At 50.3% G+C, this 19,760-nt stretch overlaps 8 protein-coding genes across 8 annotated transcripts; 5 read left to right on the plus strand and 3 right to left on the minus strand.

Moving 5' to 3' along the window:
• Positions 1-230: 230 nt before the first annotated feature.
• Positions 231-1,869, plus strand: N7515_009237 (HesA/MoeB/ThiF family protein; the record flags this gene model as incomplete). Its single annotated transcript, XM_056669981.1, has 3 exons — positions 231-471; positions 542-755; positions 825-1,869. The coding sequence occupies 3 exons, from the start codon at positions 231-233 to the stop codon at positions 1,867-1,869; spliced, it is 1,500 nt and encodes a 499-aa protein (XP_056517780.1).
• Positions 1,870-2,010: 141 nt separating this feature from the next.
• Positions 2,011-2,691, minus strand: N7515_009238 (RlpA-like double-psi beta-barrel domain-containing protein; the record flags this gene model as incomplete). The annotated part of the gene is made up of 3 exons (XM_056669982.1): positions 2,011-2,329; positions 2,383-2,472; positions 2,597-2,691. 3 exons carry the CDS (start codon positions 2,689-2,691, stop codon positions 2,011-2,013), a joined length of 504 nt encoding a protein of 167 aa, XP_056517781.1.
• Positions 2,692-4,004: 1,313 nt separating this feature from the next.
• Positions 4,005-7,511, plus strand: N7515_009239 (uncharacterized protein; the record flags this gene model as incomplete). Its single annotated transcript, XM_056669983.1, has 8 exons — positions 4,005-4,171; positions 4,249-4,281; positions 4,340-5,519; positions 5,543-5,686; positions 5,741-6,677; positions 6,714-6,870; positions 6,927-7,286; positions 7,355-7,511. 8 exons carry the CDS (start codon positions 4,005-4,007, stop codon positions 7,509-7,511), a joined length of 3,135 nt encoding a protein of 1,044 aa, XP_056517782.1.
• A 1,554-nt stretch (positions 7,512-9,065) lies between these two features.
• Positions 9,066-10,858, plus strand: N7515_009240 (Major facilitator superfamily domain general substrate transporter; the record flags this gene model as incomplete). The annotated part of the gene is made up of 3 exons (XM_056669984.1): positions 9,066-9,320; positions 9,385-10,134; positions 10,193-10,858. 3 exons carry the CDS (start codon positions 9,066-9,068, stop codon positions 10,856-10,858), a joined length of 1,671 nt encoding a protein of 556 aa, XP_056517783.1.
• Positions 10,859-11,099: 241 nt separating this feature from the next.
• N7515_009241 (uncharacterized protein) lies at positions 11,100-12,073 on the minus strand (the record flags this gene model as incomplete). The annotated part of the gene is made up of 2 exons (XM_056669985.1): positions 11,100-11,504; positions 11,558-12,073. 2 exons carry the CDS (start codon positions 12,071-12,073, stop codon positions 11,100-11,102), a joined length of 921 nt encoding a protein of 306 aa, XP_056517784.1.
• A 1,416-nt stretch (positions 12,074-13,489) lies between these two features.
• N7515_009242 (putative MFS hexose transporter) lies at positions 13,490-15,574 on the plus strand (the record flags this gene model as incomplete). Its single annotated transcript, XM_056669986.1, has 10 exons — positions 13,490-13,647; positions 13,703-13,828; positions 13,883-13,986; positions 14,042-14,188; positions 14,243-14,353; positions 14,413-14,744; positions 14,802-14,904; positions 14,960-15,197; positions 15,253-15,316; positions 15,386-15,574. 10 exons carry the CDS (start codon positions 13,490-13,492, stop codon positions 15,572-15,574), a joined length of 1,572 nt encoding a protein of 523 aa, XP_056517785.1.
• A 387-nt stretch (positions 15,575-15,961) lies between these two features.
• On the plus strand, positions 15,962-17,079 carry N7515_009243 (putative sexual development protein (LsdA); the record flags this gene model as incomplete). Its single annotated transcript, XM_056669987.1, has 2 exons — positions 15,962-16,315; positions 16,372-17,079. The coding sequence occupies 2 exons, from the start codon at positions 15,962-15,964 to the stop codon at positions 17,077-17,079; spliced, it is 1,062 nt and encodes a 353-aa protein (XP_056517786.1).
• A 605-nt stretch (positions 17,080-17,684) lies between these two features.
• N7515_009244 (putative amidase) lies at positions 17,685-19,578 on the minus strand (the record flags this gene model as incomplete). Its single annotated transcript, XM_056669988.1, has 3 exons — positions 17,685-18,715; positions 18,769-19,196; positions 19,259-19,578. 3 exons carry the CDS (start codon positions 19,576-19,578, stop codon positions 17,685-17,687), a joined length of 1,779 nt encoding a protein of 592 aa, XP_056517787.1.
• Between the last annotated feature and the right edge of the window lie 182 nt (positions 19,579-19,760).

Raw genomic sequence — 19,760 nt, forward strand, 5'->3', positions numbered from 1 at the left:
TTGACAGATAGTCAGATACACCTAGAATCCTAGAATATGAGGATATGTGAGCTCACAACCCATCAATCCTGCCCTACATTAATAAGTCGTTACCTATTGATGCGGCGAATGGCGATGCCCGGACAAATACCCATCAGCAGAGCCCCACATAAAAGCGGCGGGGAATTTCCACATTTCCCCTCACGCGTCAAATTTCGATTTTCCACACGCTCAAAGCATCAACTAGCTTCATGGGATCTCTGGAAGAAACGTGCGCTTCTTTGCGCGCCCAGATCACTGCAACTGAAGCACAGCTTGCAGGTCTGAAACACGATCTCGCCAACGCCGAGCAAGCAGCACAATCTCAGAACGCGACGTCTGCGGACCCCCAGCACGAGAGTCGGAACGGGTATGGCAGGCGATGGCCATTACTTCAAGAAGAATATAAACGCTATGGACGGCAGATGATTGTTTCTCAAGTTGGTTTGAAAGGTAAGAGGGGCCTATTCTCCGGTGCAATTCCTTGAGCAATTAGACTGATGATTTTCTTTGGGAACCACAGGTCAGCTCAAACTCCGATCGGCAAAGGTCCTACTTGTTGGAGCCGGCGGGCTGGGATGCCCAGCTGCGCAGTACCTTGCCGGAGCTGGTGTCGGCACCATCGGGCTCATTGATGGGGATACAGTCGAGGAATCGAATCTGCATCGGCAGGTGCTACATAAAACAAAGAATGTGGGGAAGTACAAGGTGGACAGTGCGATTGAATCCTTGCGACAGTGAGTGAATCCCAAAGCCCGGGAAGAGGGGTCGAGCTGGATGCTGATAATTCCCGTGTTATTCGCTAGACTGAATCCGCATCCCACGTACATCGCACACCGAACACATCTCACACCGGAAGAAGCACCAACGGTCTTCCAGAACTATGATATCATTCTCGATTGCACCGATAACCCAGCGACGCGCTATCTAATCTCAGACACCGCAGTGTTGCTAGGAAAACCATTGGTTTCTGCGTCCGCATTGCGCACCGAGGGCCAGCTGATGGTGTTGAACAACCCGCCGCGGGCACCGGGCGATAAAGCTGGAGGTCCATGCTATCGGTGCGTGTTCCCAAAACCGCCACCGGCAGATAGCGTGGTCAGTTGTGCGGACGGGGGTATTTTGGGGCCAGTCGTTGGGACGATGGGGGTCTTACAGGCTCTGGAGGCGATCAAGGTCATCACTGCGCCTGATTTTGGTGGGGTACCAGATCATGGTAGCACGACCCGCCCACGCGATCCTCCGTCCCTACATATCTTCTCAGCGTACTCGTCACCCCTTGTGCGCACGATTCGTCTTCGTTCGCGCCGGGCGAATTGTGCAGTTTGCTCTGCTGAGGCGACTGTCTCGCTTGACACGATCAAATCGGGGTCGACTGACTATGTGTTTTTCTGTGGATCTGCGAGTTCCCCCTCGCTGCTTGGTCCTGAGGAGCGTATCTCTGCTTCGGAGTACAGTCAAAAATACGGAACTGTTCCTTCTGGTTCGGCACCAAGTCACACGATAATAGACGTGCGTGACGAGGCCCAATTTGGGATTTGCAGTCTGGAGAACAGCATAAATGTTCCCATTTCAAGTATCCTATCCTCGGGTAATTCCTCTGCACAACCGCACTCCGATAATGGGCTGCAAAATGCAGAGTTACCTTCATGGTTGCCCTCTGAGCTTGCCGCGCCTAATTCAACAAACCCAATATACGTCGTGTGTCGTCTCGGCAACGACTCGCAGATTGCCGTCAAGAAAATGAAAGAGCTAGGACTAGATCAGAACGGAAAGAGATTCATCGGCGATATCCGCGGAGGACTACGATCGTGGAAACAGCAGGTAGATTCCGATTGGCCCGAGTACTGATTGAAGCCTCTCCATCGTCAATTACAATGCCTGTTTGAAACACTTTCAAGTCTCCTTCCATTATACGAACCCGCCAGCCTCGAAAGCCGAGCTTCCAAGACAGCGACCCTATGGAGACAAGTACAAGAGCGTGGTACCTATTCAAATCCACCACCAATCAATATGCACACGCCCCTCATCAAGATTCCCAAGCTTCCCGAAAACACCAGTGGTGACATCAATATCAAATTCCTTACATCCCTCACAACGATCCGCAACAACAACATCAATTTCACGGCTACCGCGCTGGAGACGGATCTTCCGTCCACAAAGCCGATTGTGGTTCGGGTTGCTGTCGACGTTCATGCGGTCGTAGGCAATATGCGAGATGGCGCAGATCGCATCGCCTGGGTTGTTGTACCATCCGCAAGCTCCTAGTCCCGTCTTGAACCAGGTTAGATCGCCACCGTATCGCTCAGGTCTAGGTTTAATGTTCATTAGATGAGAAGGGGATAGACTTATCGTGTTACTTACCCGTGCGAAATAGTGTGATTACCGCCGTGGATATCGCCGTGGGCACCGTCGTGAACAACATCGGCTGACATGCCGGCGCGGTGGTCGACACTGCTCACAGCGGGACTGGGTTCGGAATCAGCTCAGTAATGCGCATGAAGAGGCCTGCGCTATGCATGTGCAAGGCTATATGTGCACGGAAGATACCACATGCATCGATAGGTCCTTGACTTACGTTTCTGGATCCATGGCGGGGGCACCGGCCGCGGCCACGGATAGGAATGCTATAATGGCCATGGCCTTACCCTTGTGCATTTTGGTGGAGACCATTATGAATTGTTTTTCTTTAGCTAGGGGACTTGTCGTTGGGGGTTTCTTGTAAATTCAGGATGTCTTATCAACCCAAACGTCCTTAAATGGACTCGACTTTTATATCTGGTTCCCAAGCACTTCACTCCGGCCAAATGCACCCTGTCCGCTCATTTACACGACGCGGAGTATCTGAAGGATAGCGCGATGGACCTGGTCGGAGTATCTAAAACATCGGGGTGAATTGGAAACTTTCCATCGCATCCATACTGTGTAGTATGTCGAAGTAGGGTTGCGTTTGTCTAGATCTCGGGGCAGGACTGGACCGACTTAGAACATAGGTACTATCTTCGGTCTGTTTACTTGCCAGGCTTCCAACAATGTCATATTGAAGGCTTGATCATGCAAACTCTGCAGAGCCCATCGGGCTCAGAAAGTCCGAAGAATAACTAGGTAGTGAACCGAATGAAGAGTGCCCTAAGCAGGTAAGATACGCTCGGGGTATCGGCAAAGCGCAAATTGTGCATAGGTGCATTCTCAGTACGGAGTAAATCGTGAATGTAGTCTGGTTCGCGACCTTTGGGGTCTTGCCATGGACATAGGTGTAAAACTACGTACGATTAGGATGGCAACGAAGTAATGCTACTGCGGGAAGAGATGAATTGAAGTGGTCTAGGTCCCAGCGGAGGGCCTCGAAGGGTCTCATAACTGTCAGATCTCTCGGAGACCAGATGACATACAACAAACCCTTCGAGGCCCTCCATTGGGACCTAATCCATTTCAATTCATCTCGTGCGCGTACCCGCTACTTCTCGCACTCTGTGGATCCGGTGCCCAGATATCAGATGGGAGAGGATATCGCTGGTAAGACATATTGCCCGAATTCCGACGAGTCGGCATAGCCTAGGGGATGTGTCAGACTAGGATAAGGCCTTCCTAGGCTATAAACAAGAACCTACAACCTTGGTTTTTGTTGTACTTGTGGTCTAGTGGTAAAATAGCCTGTAATATTTCCCACACTAGGAAAGTGGTGATGGTGAATATGGTCGAGTCAGTGAGACAAACAGCGAAGGACGTTGAGTCGGACTCCTTCCCGAACCAAAGGCGGGGAGGCCAAAAGAAGCAGGGATCGGCAAAAGTCTTCCAGACTTCAACCTGACTTCTTCAGCCGCGAGATCACTTTTTGACAGGACACGGATAAATTCATCGACTTGTATTCTTCCAAGGTTGCAGATCTAAGATCTTATCAACTAGATCACGTGGGTGATGCCGCATTCACATCTCGAGTGGCTGGGCCGAGGTACATCACCGTGTCCGTGTGAACCCTTGTAAATATGGCGTCGCGAGTTCGGTCTCGCCAGTCGGGCTCGTCATTCAATCCATCGCCGCACGGAAAGCCTCAGGATAGCGCTGAAGATGAGAAGGCATCGTTGTTCAACTCCATCAAGGAGAGATGGCAGAAGACGGGCTTGGACAGGCCTACCATTCTCTTGATGATGAAGTAAGTTGAAAAGTCAACCCTGGAATGAGATAGTTTGCAGTAATGATGCAGAAAGAGAGGTCTAACATCTATTTTAGAGGCGGCATTGCACCAACTATAGCTGTGGCCATGTAAGTTGCCAACCTCGAAATTTCAAGTCTACCAGAACCAGGCTGATCTCCAACTCAGCTATCAATCTCAAGCTGTTGCCAATGAGTTCACTACCGTGGGCTACCTCGTGGCCATCATCTCCATCTTAGGCTTTGCGATCATGCCCCGCGCAAAATTCATCCAGATGATGATCTTCGACGTCTTGTCTGTCTGCATAGCCGCGTGTTTCGCGCTGTTGACAATGTTCTCCGGCGTCAAGGCGCGCCAACACACTGCTACTAATCACAAAGATACATATAATTCGTCGGCCTCTGCTGTCAGTGGTGTGTGGCTGTTCTTCCAAATCTGGATGGTACACACCTTCCGCGCCAAATATCCGCAACTTCAATTCCCTGTGATTATCTATGCAATCTTTGCGAATGTGTCTTCGGTCTACGCTCCGCAAATGCAGAACATGGGATCTGCAATTTCTCTAATCAGGCAATTGCTAGAAGCGTTTCTCACGGGTCTCGGTATATCCACAGCAACATCACTGTTGATTCTTCCAATGACCTCACGCCAGGTCGTCTTCAAGCAAATGGCTGGCTACATTGGCGGTCTTCGCTCAGCTTTGAAGGCCCACGCTGTATACTTTGAATCATTGGAGAGAGACGACATCTTCGGTCGCACAGAGACCTTTGACGAAGCCCGTGAGAAATTTGGCAAGAAAGGCAAGGTATACAGCCCCGAAGCGGAAGCTATCCGTAGCGCGGTCCGAGGAATTACAGATATCCACGCCAAGCTCCATGCAGACCTTACATTCGCAAAGCGTGAGATCGCATTGGGAAAATTGGGACCTGACGATCTCCAAACGATATTTCGTCATCTGCGCCAGGTCATGATCCCGATTGTGGGATTGAGCTTCGTGGTGGATATTTTCCAGCGATTGTCGGACTACAACAGATGGAATCAGCCGATTGATCCCAATCTGCCGGTGATTCCAGAGGATCTCCGACAGCGCGTTGTTCACGAGTGGAATGATATCATGAGGGCGGTACATGATCCGTTTGCGACCATGATCCAGACTATCGACGAGGGGCTGCTGCATACCTCGTATGTGTTCAGGTTAACAAAGCCACCCAGACAAAAGGCTGCTAGGAAATCTCCAGACAGTGATTCAACGGAGGGAAACGAAGATGTGGAGGCCACGGCCGAAAACACTGCTCCCGGGGGAAGGCCTTTACTGGGCACTTTGAAAAGAAACTTGGGGAATTCCGAAGTGCAAAGCGAATCGCTTTACAGACATGGGCAGAGGAAAAGGGCATCAAGCTCCCGTCCGACTTCTTCGATCACCCTACATCTCCACACTTGCTGGACACTGATTTTCTGGATACTTCCGCCACGCAGATGGAGCGTAGTCGGCGACAGCTGTTTATTTTTCTATACGTAGGTCTTCCTTTGCAGGCCATGTTGTAATCGCGAACGCTAATATAAAACCAGATGGAACAATTGTTATACTCGACTGGTCAAACCGTGCTTGACTTTGTGCGTTATGCCGATCATGTTGAGGCGAAAGGAAAACTTTTGAAGACTCGACTTGTTATCCCCGGTGGCAAGAGAATATGGAAGTGGGCCAAGGCTTTCTTGAACGCGGAGGAATCGCACGAAGATGACAATATGGGTGACATTCATACACAAAACAACATCCTTCACCTTGGTGAAGCGTACAGGCTTCGCAAAGACCCCGAACATCTGCCGCCGACTACGCTATTCGAGAAGTTTGGTGACAAAATCCGGGTCCTCCCGTGGTTTTTGCGCTCGTCCGAGTCAACCTACGGCTTCCGTGTCGCCTGTGCCACTATGACTATTGCAGTAATCGGCTTCCTACACGACACACAGACCTTCTTTACTTCCCAGCGACTGGTATGGGCCATGATCATGGTCAACCTCAGCATGTCTCCCACCTCGGGACAGAGTATCTTCAGTTTTGTACTGCGAATTCTGGGTACAACTATTGCAATGGTGGCGAGTCTGCTGATATGGTATATACCGGGTCAAAAGACCCCAGGTATCCTTGTTTTCTTGTTCATCTTTGTCACCATCGCCTTCTACATCCCGATCAAGCTCTTCCGTTTCCGGGTTGTAGGCATCATCAGCATCGTCACCACCACCATGATCATCGGCTATGAGCTCCAGGTTCGCCGAGTTGGCGAGGCAGTAGCGACCTCGAATGGACAGCCTTTCTACCCCATCTACCTCTTGGCACCTTATCGGCTAGCTATTGTAGCGGGTGGTATTGCTGTCGCATTTTTCTGGACGTTCTTCCCCTATCCCATCTCCGAGCACTCGGTTCTCCGTCAAAGTCTAGGAGCATCACTGTATCTCCTCGCAAACTACTACTCAATTATCCATGAGACAGTCTCCGGTCGCATGCGCGGTGACGAGGGCCACTACATCCTTAGAAGCTCTTCAGGTCGGAGGCTCGAGAAAGCGCGACACAAAGTGTTCTCAAAACAGATGCTCATGCTAGCAGGCTTGCGGGAATACTCCGGGTTCCTGCGGTGGGAGGTACCGATCGGCGGTCGATTTCCGAAGAAGCAATACGATTCGATCATTTTATGTGTTGAGAAGTATGCCTGGGCCCGTCCCACCTCCATTTCAGGTACTAACACTTCTTTCGCACTAGTATTGTGAACTATCTCAGTCTACTCGGTTACGCATCCGATACTCTGATGAACCTCGGCGACAGCGACGACCCCGCCGATACAGCCTGGATGCTTGATTTCCGACGACTGGTCAACACCGCCAAAGTCACGACGCACGAGGTCACCTCTTTACTTTGTCTTCTCTCGGCCAGTATCACAAACCGACAACCTCTACCACCCTACCTAAAAGCACCACGTCCGTACAGTTTCACCAAACGCCTAGAGGACCTAGATCATGATATCCTAAGTCTCCGACATGTCGCCGAGCCGGGATTCGCCGCATTTGCAGTTCTGCAGATCTCGACCCGGTGCATTGTCGGTGATGTGGATAGGTTACTCCGGTATGTCTGCAACAGAAACTCCGAAGTTGGACCACGCCTTCTCATTGCTGATATCATTTCCGTTCTAGACATGTAAAAAGCTTGGTCGGCGAGTTGGACTTCTCTTTCCATGCTGTCACCACTGGGGAGTCGATGGCCGCGTCGCGAATGACCTCTCGGGCGGGCTCGAGGGTGGATTTGAGCGAAGCTCCGTCGAGAGCAGACGATCAAGTTAAAAGGGATTGATTCGTCGAGTTGCACTTCGGTTTGGGCGCATTCACGTTACATATTTTGATTCGGTTTGCACATAACGAGTCCTTATGCATAACTACGGTCTTGGCGCTCATAAAACTGATGTCCAATGCCTTAATGCCTGTCTTTACGAGCGAGTCTGTGAGGCTATCCCCTTGTCTGTTAAAATCAGGACTTTTGACACGATTACTAGGTAGTGTATTAAAATAGCGCATTTCTATTGGTTAGCTCCGGTAATGTAACAGTAAACCTGACTTTAACGGACAACGGATACGGAGTACGGAGTACAGTAGTACAATAACACCGGCCCGACGTTTTACCTGGTCTAATTAGGAAGTTCAACTCCCAATCTGCTGTTCAACTCCGCCAAGAATCAAGATCTCAAGATCCAACGGCCAGGAGCTGGTAATTAAGGTCATAGATAAAGCCAGCTACACTAGGCACTGCAGTTTATCAAATCTATCCATGGATGTAAAAGAAATGTCAATTCCATCAAGTTTTTGTAGTATTCTGGCGCTTGGCGAATCACTAAGTGTCAAGATAGAGAAATATATACTTCACGTAGAAAGAAGTAGGTGCATTTTTCTGTTAAAGTCATTGTCATATATCGCCCGGCAGGGGGCGGGGTGAATATCGCCAACAACCTACGAGATACCTGTAGCATATTCTTCCAGACTTCCATAACTTGCTCGTGTATTTCGCTTGTCCATTGTACTTATTTGTATCATCCAGACATGGCGGGCGCATGGTTTGACGAGATATATGCACACATTGAGCAAGGAGTAACATATACCGTAAGCTCTTGGCGAAGTCCCAGCACCATTTTACAGATAAAGAAGTCTTTAAATGTCTTCAAGAGGCTGGAGAGTCGGTATCAAGGGCCTCGACATTGTGATTGTAAGAGAATCCGACTTTGTTTTTACCTCCTACTTGCCCTAATAAGTTCTGTCCCAAACAACCCCAACCACAACCTACAACATAAATCCCCAACCGCTTGGAACCTTCTCTACATAGAACAGGTCCAGTGCATAGGAGCTACATCCTTGCATTATGTGCGGTATGCCCAGTGCACCTGCATACATCATCCTCCATCACGACAGCTAACAAGGGATGAGAAGGCTGGAATGCGGGATACGTTCAGGCTCTAACACCCCTAACCCATCATTCCTAGGGGTCTGGCTTCAGTTCTTTGAGAAGGGAAGAACCTCTAAACTAAAAAATCAAGAAGGTTAATCTAGGATCAATCGCCAGCACTTACAGCGCCCCCTTGGGCTATGGAATCCGCGCCAGACTCCTGTTCCAGGTTTCTCGACGGACCAAGGGGTAGAGGAAAGCTCTGGCTCCCCACAATGACTGCAGCTCCTTTATCGCACGTTTATGTGGGTGACTCCAATGACGCCTGGCTATGATTTTATCTCCGAGGAGTGGCTGCCTTTATCTTCACCGTCGCTGTCAACCTCGGACACCCACGGTAATCAGACTGCGTGAGAAACGACAGAACATATCGATACATTTATTCTTCTGCTCCACAGAACGGTCTCAGATCAAATGGGACGACACTCCATAGCGGAAGAGATATTCGAAAATGAAACGAAAATCAACTTCGGCGTGCCGGACAGCGTCCGCAGCGTGGGCGATGTGACGCCCAACCTAACACTGAGAAGCTCAGTGCAATTTGAAAGCGACTCACTCGAAGAAGAGAAACGAAGACTCGGAATACGAGGATGGCTGGTCTTCGTCTGTATCGTTATCCTGGCAATGATGGATTCGTTCAATGCCACTATCTTGATCCCAGTCTTACCTGTATGCTACCAGTGCACCAGCCAATCCTCTATACCTCCTTGTCACTCACACTAATATAATTCAGGATCTGTCAAATACCTTCGAAACACCACTCGCAAGCACACTCTGGGCCAATACAGTATACCTTCTCTTCGGCGCTACAAGCCAACTATACTTCACAATGATGAGCGAAGTCTTCAGCCACGGCCCCGTCTGGGTAATTGCCGTCGTGTTCGCAACAATCGGCACAGGAATCTGCTCTGGCTCCATGACACTTGCGGAACTGATCATCGGCCGCATGATACAGGGTATTGGCGGCGGCGGTGCGATGAGCCTCTGCTTCGTGATAATGACCGAGTCAGCGCCGGAATGTATCCATTCTCGGTATTCATGCTATATTCTGCTGACGCGCATGTGCGGGGCCATTCTGGGTCCTGTTGCTGGTGGGTTGTTTGTTGATTATGCGGATTGGAGATGGGTATTTTACTTCAATTTTATTTTCTGTGCGCTTGGCCTGCTGGCTATTCCGTTCGCTGTTGATTTGCGTGTTTCAAAGCATATACCGCTGCGTAAGATGCGCATTATGGATTGGTCTGGTGTGTCTCTGGCGTTTTTGGGGATTGGGTCTGTTTTGGTCGGTGTTTCTTGGGGTGGGAGTACGTATCGTTGGAGCGAGTGGCAGACTGTTGTTCCTGTTGCGGTAGGTAGCGCGGTGCTTATTGCGCTCGTGTTGTATGAGGCCAACTGGGCTCTGCATCCGCAGTTTGGGAGGAGGGTGTTCCGGTCGAGGATGATGGTGATGACGCATGTAGGGTGCTTTTTGCATGGCTTTGTGGTTAGTGATCTTTTTCGTTTCTTCAAGGTCAATATGGGGTTTCTGACATACAGTTTAGGTATTTGCACACTTGCAGTTCTTGCCCCTGTACTTCATTTCAGCTCATTATATGTCCACCACCTTGTCGGGCATTACCTTGCTAGCCATGATTGGCCTGGCGATTGCGCCGGCTGCGGTGGTTGGCGTTGTTCTCGCCAGGGAGTTGCGGTGTACCCAGTGGGTCATCTCCGGTGGCTGGACTTTGACTGCTCTTGCAAGTGGCTGCTCTATCCTGTTGGACAGCTTCACGCCCACTGTTGCGTGGGTGTTCCTGTTATTCACAGCAGGTCTTGGCCACGGCCTTCTGGTCTCAAGTTACAATGTTCGCATACAAAACCTACCCAAGGAAGAGGGCGGCTTCATTTCCACCATGCCAACGACAATGTCATACTACATGAGAGCCTGGGGTATGGCCGTTGCAGTCCCTGTTGGAGGGGTTGTGTTGTTGAACGTCTTCTGTCATGGACTGGCAGCTGTTGGACTGAGCAGGGAGCTCGTCAATTCGGCCAACGGGTATCTCATTCTGATGAAGGAAGTGAGCATGACGAGTGAACAGAGGGAGGCGGTGACGTTTGCTTCGGTCGCGGCGTTCCAAGTAGTTTGGGGAGGTCATAACGGGGGTTTCTGTGCTTGGAGGGATTTCTTCTGCTTTCCTGTGGCGAAAAGACGCCTGAGCATAGTTTGATTAAAGCGTTCAAATGAAATGATATTGGCAATTTGGTGGAGGTCTCAAATAACACAGCTAACTAGCCCGAAAGAGTACGGAGATAGGAAAGCTTGACAGGCAATTGAAGGCTAAGACAGAACCGTATGTTGCCAAGGATAGGGTTGCGTTCAGGCCAATCGAATAAATACAAGACAGAGTTCGCGGCTATGGTAATGACCCCCAGGCTAAGATCGTTCGTCCAAGGATGCCCTCAATCTTCCTATAGGTCGGTCTTCCTCGGCGCGTTTTTCTTCTTCAGCCTCTCCGGCACTACAGTCTCTCGCTTCCCCTTGATGGTCCAGCCAGGCAGCCTGTCCTTGCCAAGCATAGCTAGCGTTTTCTTCTCGACGATACTGTATTGGGAAGAGTCATCCCGGTCGAACTGAAACGGCGATCTCAAGGCCACCGGTGGGTTGGTGATCACCCGTAAATGTCTCAGGCTATTGACCGATTTCGAGTGACACATCAAAGGATGGAGGAGGACGACATCGCCCACCTTTCCAGTCATCTCATGGAAATCGGTGCAGTTTTTGACAATATCCAAGTAGAAGGACAGATCCCTACGAACTTCCTTATTTTCGCCTAGAGGAACCATATACGGAGTCACTCCCTCGGGATGCTCGTACTAGAAATCGAAGTCAGCAGATGCGAAACGGACCGAGAGCCTTGACCACCTACCAAGTGTTGGGCAACGAACTTTGCCGCTTCGGGACAGATCATAGTGCCACCTGCACCTTTCTGGATGTCGGTAAACAAGGGGATAACGAGCAGGGCCTGCTCAGGCGAATCAAGGAAATGCATAAAGAAATCGCCATCCACATGCCACCCCTGGAGATCCGCAGGACGGGGCCATGTCCCTTCGGACTCGGGAGTGCCGAGATTGACGATCAAGGAGTCGTTCCAATAGGCCGATTCGGGGGCAATACGGTCTTCACCTCCGAGAAGCTGGCACATGGCTGCCCAGGCCTTAGGGGCGAACGTCTTCACGGGCTCCTTCTTGGTTTCTTCCAAGTGCGTAAATTGGTCGGTCCAAGTTGATTTGTCGGTTGGCGACATGCCAAGCCTTTCCCAAACATCTCCGGCCCATTCGGTGGCTTTCTCTTGCGAGAAACAATTGGATAGAATTATGTATCCATAGCGCATGAAGTGATCAATCTGCTCTTGGGAGAGCTGGTAGTTGGTGTTGGCTGCCATTCTGTCGACTCACGGTGTTTGTGATGTGGTAGGAATACCCATCGCAGAAGACCAGGGTATATTTATGGCTTGTTTTATGGCTGTTCATGGCTGTACGATATTATCCAGGATAATGGCAGTAAACCTACTTCGGGAAGGTGTCTTTCATAGTTGTCCAACTCTGCTTAAAACCAAAATCTGACCAATGAGATTCCATGAATTGTCCGATCTTATCCGCTTTGGCGGTCATCTGCCTGGCTAAGGGAGGAAGGCGGTGACCACGGTTATACAAATCGACAACTTCGACTACAAAGTCAGGATAAAGTCGTATTTAGTCATTTCTCTTTATTACATGGCGTTGCTTGAAATCGAAAAAGATCCTTGCCATCCGCCAACCCGAGGGTAGTGGCGTTGCCAAGGGTGTATTCCGGCTAAACAGTCAGACAAGGCTGGCCAGGTGCATGTTCCCCGCAAATGAAGAACTCCAGCTTTTCTCCCCAGGGGGCCCCAGGTCGCTTGGCATCACCACCACACCACTATTCCCTCAAGTGGCGTCCGAGCTTGGACATTTACTGAATTGGGCACGGGATGAACAACGGAGATCCTGAACGGGTTCGGTAGTCTACGAAGCTCCAACGCGAAACAACCAAATGTCTCAACAGGAGCAGGATCAAACCATTGCAATGGCAGCTGAACAGATCGTACAGCTTAAATCAACACGGAGGATTATCGTCAGTATCCGCTTTTCTTCCCCCAGATTAATCATTATGTGGGACTCGGCCCGGATAATCGACCTTGACTTTTGTGGGGAGAACGACATTTCTGTCTCGTATCCAAAGAAATCTGGAGGAATCCCCAGTCCCTGAGAATGTTAAGCGAGGTCTACCCAATTACCACGCGACCGCTTATTATAGCCAATTCAGCTATCACCAATCATGACTCTGTGTGGCTTGGATTTTGATGGATCAGGACAGGTCCGACAATCACGTGGAGCTAAACCTGGGGATGGGCCGTTCCCCCTTGACTCTATTGCAGCTTCTACAGGCCAGGGCCGGTCTGACAGGGTCCCAATTATGGCTAGTCAGTGCTTGACTAGGAGCATTTACTCTCGGCGCTGCACGCGATCCGCTCTAGCGTCTTGGACAATTTTACTCGATCCTTTTATTTTCTTTTTCCGAGAGGCGTTTCGATCATGGAAACCAGGGAGCCGTTGGACATCAAACAGACCAGCCAGAGCTCGTGCCAATTAGCCGGGTAATATCATTATCACATTGTTGAATATTTCCAGAATGGCACATGTGAACTGTTTAAAAGGTTGGGGAGCCCCCGCAATCTCAGCATTCCTCTTGTGCTGTGTCGTGAGCTCGGTGGACATCCGAATCTTCCTACCTCGATATTACATATACTGTGTTCGTCTAGGCAGACTCTACCGACAAGATGGGTATCGCCGTCGGAGCTTCAACCCTCAACACGGATGCCGCTCAGGTTGCGCCTGAGTTGGAGAAGGTGAACTGGTGGTCGACACCTAACCTGCGCAAGCTCTACTTCTGGGCTAGTGTGCTCTGCATTGCTTCTGCAACTACCGGATACGATGGGTGGGTGCTAAACTTAATTGTTTGATATGTACTGGGCTAACAGGATCATTTATAGAATGATGCTTAACACTTCCCAGGCTTTGGATGCTTGGCAGGAGTATTTCCACACCCCCGAGGGCTCCAAGCTGGGATTGATGAATGCAATCTACCAGATTGGCAGTCTCGTCAGTTTCCCTATTGTGTAAGTTGTTCTCCGCTTCCAAGCCCTGGAATGGGGCTCTGCTGACTCGAGTAGTCCCTTCATTGCCGATCGATGGGGTCGCAGGCTTCCTATCATGATGGGGTGTGTTCTGATGATCTTCGGTGGCTTGCTCGGCACATTCTGCAAGAACTACGGAAGTAAGCTTTGTTATTCAGTATCCTCGCACCGTCCTATGTACTAACTGTTCTTCAGTGTACGTTGTTGGTAGATTGTTCCTGGGCTTCGGCAACAGTCTTGCCCAGATGGCATCCCCAGTTCTCCTCACCGAAATCTGCCACCCTCAGCACCGTGGAAAGGTCACCGCTATTTATAACTGCTTGTGGAACTTGGGTGCCCTTGGTATGCACTAATCTGACACACCCTGCCTTGTGATGATGTGCTGACTGGATCTAGTTGTCGCATGGATTGCTTGGGGAACCATGTACATCCCCAACGATTGGTCTTGGCGCACATTGACTCTCCTCCAAGTTTTCCCCGCTGTCATTCAGATCATTTTCATCTGGTGTAAGTCTTCATCACCTTTCTTCTATCGGATTGAATGTCTGTAGCTGACCATTTTCCAGGGGTCCCGGAATCCCCTCGTTGGCTCGTCTCCAAGCAGCGTTACGACGAGGCATTGGAATTCCTCACCTACTACCATGGAAATGGAGATGTCAATAACGCCACCGTTCAATTCGAGTTCCGCGAGATCAAGGAGACTATCAACTTGGAAATGCAGTACGAGAATAACAGCAGCTACCTGGACTTCATGAAGACCAAGGGTAACCGCTACCGTCTGGCACTCCTGATCTCTTTGGGTATCATTTCGCAATACAGTGGCAATGCCTTGTTCAGCAACTACACCAACCTGATCTACAACAGCATGGGTATCACCGAACAGACCAAGAAGATTCCTGTACGTGTCCCCTCACGCCAGAATCCTGCCAAATGGCCCCCTGCTAATCTTTCATAGCTCAACGGTGGCCAAACCCTGCTCAGTTTGGTGGTCAGTGTTTCCAGTGCCTTCTTCGTTGACCGAGTCGGAAGACGTCCTCTCTTCCTGGTTTCTACTGTTGGTACGTGCTACTCTGACTAGCGCCGGATTCACCAAGTACTAACTTTCTTCCCTAGGCATGGTTCTCATGTTCCTCGCATGGACTGTCGTTTCCTCTGTCTACGAACGTACTCAGGATGTCAACACCGCTGGATACCCCCAAGTCGTTTTCGTCTGGCTCTTCTCTGTCTTCTACGCCATCGCCTGGTCGGGTCTGCTCGTTGCCTATTCGCTTGAGATCTTGCCCTACCGTCTGCGCGCCAAGGGTATCATGATCATGAACCTGACCACCCAGGCATCTCTGGTTCTTGGAAAGTGAGTGCCCTAGAAAGTTCGCCATAATTTTCACAAAACTAACCATTCTCTCTAGCTACACCAACCCCATTGCGTGGGAGAAGCTTCCTCACCACTGGAACCTCTCGCTGATTTACACCGTAAGCACCCTAAATCCCCTATCGAAAACCCTTTGCCTTGTCAAATACTAATTTGTTCGGTATCTACAGATCTGGATTTTCGTTGAGCTTTGCTTCGTCTACTTCTTCTATGTTGAGACCCGTGGCCCCACTCTTGAGGAGTTGGCTATGATCTTCGATGGCGATGATGCCGCCGTTGCGCACGTTGATCTTCAGCAGGTTGAGAAGGAGATCCAGGTCACTGAGAAGGAGACTGTTGGTTTCACCGAGCGTGCTTAAATGTTCGTCTTGCAGGCCACACTTTGGCGCTAGATGTCGCGGGTGAGGTTATATTTTCTTGTTGCACCCGGCGTGGATTCATTTGATAATACTTTATACGATGTTTTCGAGATATTTACTGCCCGTGCAAAGAGACAAGGAATCCGATTCCCATCTCTTTCACTGATGTGTGCAATATTGTACATGAGAAGTACTGCTCCAGTAGCACCTTCCCTATCTATTCTTTCCTAATACCATTTTCGAGTCGAGGTCAGCTTCCCGGCTCTATCTCATCTCTCTTTTCTCTTCACATTTTGAGTCCTTCAAGTGTCATCAACTCTGTTATTGTACACTAGATACTAGTGTCTCTCCAACAAATTCTTAAAACTCCCTTATATACACACCAAGATGCGCATTCGCACCGCCGCCTTCCTTCTGGCAGCGGCCCATCTGGTCTCTGCTCTTCCAGTCCGCAATGTATCGAGTTACGATAACATGCCACACGGAATGCCCTATCCAAGCGATAAACAGTTGAAGATGATTGAGGAGTACGCACACGGGACCCTGCCAAACGGACCTCCTCCACCTGGCATCAGCGAACCCGGAATTACCAACCTCAAGTTGGTCGCATTCAATGAACTGTTTGAAGTTGCATTCTTCAATGAACTGATTACGAACATCACCGAGAAAGTCCCGGGGTACCGCTTCTCGAGTGAGGATGATCTTGATTACGTATTGAGGAGCTTGAGAACAATCTTGGCTGTATGAGACCATCTTCATCAATATTGCTTGATCCATTCACTAACTTGTTATTACAGCAAGAGGAACTCCATGCCCTAGACGCCAACAACGCCCTGGACAATGTTGGCATTGAACCCATCGAGCCTTGCCACTACAAGTTCCCAGTCGACAACTTCGATGCAGCCATTTTGCTCGCTAGCACCTTCACAGATGTCGTTCTGGGCACCCTGCAGGATGTCGTGGAGCGATTCGCTATGAATGGCGACTTCGGACTGTCAAGAGAGGTTTCTTCCATCGTCGGCCAGGAGGGAGAGCAGCAGGGCTGGTTTCGTATCATGCAGGGCAAAGTCCCTAGTGAGCTGCCCTTTTTGACAACCAGTGATCTCAACTTTGCCTTCACTGCGATTCAAAGCTTCGTCGTGCCTGGCACCTGCCCCAATATCGACTCCATTCCACTCAAGACTTTTCAACCTCTCGATATAATCACAACTCCGACAGCGAGGACCGCAAATATCAGCTTTGCCTTCGCCCATTCGCACCACACCAACGACACTAGGCTGTGGATGACTTATATAAACCAGCAGAACTTGCCCATCGTGGAGCCTCTTCAGGTCGTCGAGAACGAGGGAGACGATATTGTTGCGAAGGCCTTGTTCCCTTATGACACACATGAGATGAATGGGTTGACCATTGCTGCGGTGACACCAACGAAGGGACCATTCCCGAATGCGTGGAGTGTGGCCAACGAGACTCTTGCTGGCCCTGGGCTTATCATCGTCAACTGATCCAACTTCGGTGCACATGGTTGTCCACTTTGTTATCCTTAGCAACCTTCGACTTGGGTACGGTCATTCGACTGCTCCGGTTGGAAACGGTCTATTTTGTTTTCGTTCTTTGTCAATGATCAATTGGAATCAATCCATTCTTACCCAATGACCAGCTGTACATGGATCCTTGGTCTATGGAGAGTACCATAGTGATTGATACATGTATCAAAGCACTTTCGTTAAACACATATTCATACCAGAGCCTATAGTATCTGGATTCCGCATCCCAATCCAACCAGCATCCGACGTAACACCCCAACAACGGAGGTGTAAGAACTAAAAATTCATACAATTCTGCAGATCAAAGCAATCTATGGCTGTTTCATCTCCAACCAGGATTCCCCTGATCTAGAAAGCATCTTTGCTATACACGATATCTTAGCTATTTCCAGGAAGCCAACATATCTCGCATACTAGAATAAAGAAAACAGTAATCTATTGATCAATTATGCCCGCTAGAAACGTATAGTCTAAATAGCAAGTGATATATGATACATGAAACGAACTTATGCCACCAGAAACACCTCATCAGGTAATCCACTCCGACATCATCTCAGCCTACATCACATAATCACAGGCAAATTACGCTCCAGGTAACCACGCCACTGGGGGAGGTCACGACGCCACTTGGCACCCGAGTGCTTCTTCAGATCCTCGATAGCGCTAGCGTACTTGACCAAGGTAGCCTCAGAGAAAGCAGTGTTCACAATAGCAAGACCGAAAGGCATTCCAGAGACATCACTAACGCCAGCAGGCAAGGTGATAACCGGATACCCAGCCTGGGCAGCAATCTGAACGCTCTGCGCAACATCGGGTGGCACAAGGAGACCATCCAGAGTAGTATTGCCATGCTTCAGAGCAGCATCGATACCCTCCTCGCGGGTAGTGCGGCGGCAGAACTCCAAAGCCTGGAAATACGTCTCGTTCATGACGCCCTTAGTCTCAAGCGAAGCAACGAGACCATCCTGGCCAGAGCCGAAGGCGGGATGAATACCGGGCAGACCGCCTTCTGAGCCGTAGTTGTCGATATTGTACTGGACGAGGTCCTCGACGGAGCGAATATCGGTGTTGTTAACCTCGGCGAGATAGTCGCGTAGGTTGTTATAAAAGTCGACCTTGATGTAGGTATATGAGGATTCGTTGACGTAGCCGCGCGTGGTACCGTAATCCCAGTTCCAGCCATCTGGCGAGACGATCTCCTTGTAATGGGGCAGCTCGGTACCGTTAATGACGGTTGCGCCGGCGGATTCGATCAGTTTGACTAGCTGGAAGAGTTCGGCGATCTGCGCGGGATCTCCGAGCGCCCAGAAGGACTTCCAGGGGATACCGAAGGTAGCGCCTTTGAGGGCGGTTCGGTTGCTTAGAAATTGAGCGTAGCCGCCAGCGGGGGTGAGGCCTTTCTGGGCGAGAGTGTAGTTGTCGCGGGTGTCGATTCCGTAGATGGCATCGAGTGCGTAGACGGCATCGCGGACGGTCTTGCCGAATGTGCCCACGGTGTCTTGGTGAGTTGACTCGGGGATGACGCCGGCACGGGAGGTCAGACCGACGGTGGGCTTGATGCCGACAATGGCGTTCCGCTGAGCGGGGTTGATGACTAGTTCTTCGTTAGCGTGGGGTTTGGGATGTATTTCAAGGATGTGTACATACCACTGCCATCAGTTTCGGTCCCAAGAGCAAAAGGAACCAGGTTGGCGCCGACAGCGACTCCAGAGCCAGTGCTGCTGCCGCCGGGGTTCACGGTGAAGTTGTAGGCGCTGCGACATTGGCCGCCACGGGCAGAGAAGCCTTCGGAGTAGTTGTTGGAGCGCATATCGGCCCACTCGCTCAGAGCAGCCTTGCCGAGAAGCACAGCGCCAGCCTTACGGAGACGGTTGACAACGAAAGAATCGCGGGGTACGACGTTTCCGAGCAATGCCCAGGAACCGGCTGTGGTCTCCAAACGGTCCTTACTAGCAATATTGTCCTTGACAATGAAAGGAATGCCGTGGAGAGGACCACGGACGGTGCCGGCAGCACGCTCACGATCAAGCTTCTGAGCTATGGAGAAAGCATCGGGATTCACTTGCAAGATAGCACTAGTGGTGGTAGTTAGAAAGAATTCAATATTTCAGAAGATTGAAGCAGCGCTGAAACCTACTTCAAATAAGGCTGAGTCTGGTGAACACGGTCCATGTAGCACTCCAGCAGCTCAACGGCAGTGAAAGTCCCCTTCTTCAGCTGTGCCTGGATCTGGTCGATCGATGCCTCCTCCAAGGTGAAACCATGACATTTGCGCATAGGGAACAAACTGGCGCCGTCGGCGCCCAGACGAGGGAAATCATAGGCATAGGGATCGGTGAGGATCTGGGACTCGACCAAGGTGTCGACCTGAGGCCGAGGTCGAGAAGCACCCTTGGAAGCAACGACAGAGCTCACCAGAGCGAGGCCGCTCACCAATGTCTGCAATAAAGGTGCCATGGTGGAATGAGATGTTCAATTGAGACTCTAACCCCACCCGAAACCATGTGGCAAAGTGTAAATCGTTCGGGGGATTCCGTCCACTGTTATACTCCCGCGCAGACAACCTTGGGATGAGCCGCCCGTTAGCGCGACGCCATAACTCTGACTAATCGCCCCCCAATCGGGCATTCCACAAACAG

The sequence above is a fragment of the Penicillium bovifimosum genome, assembly GCF_028826915.1.
Source record: "Penicillium bovifimosum strain IBT 22155 chromosome Unknown utg000007l_segment0_segment0, whole genome shotgun sequence".
Lineage (NCBI taxonomy): Eukaryota > Fungi > Ascomycota > Eurotiomycetes > Eurotiales > Aspergillaceae > Penicillium > Penicillium bovifimosum.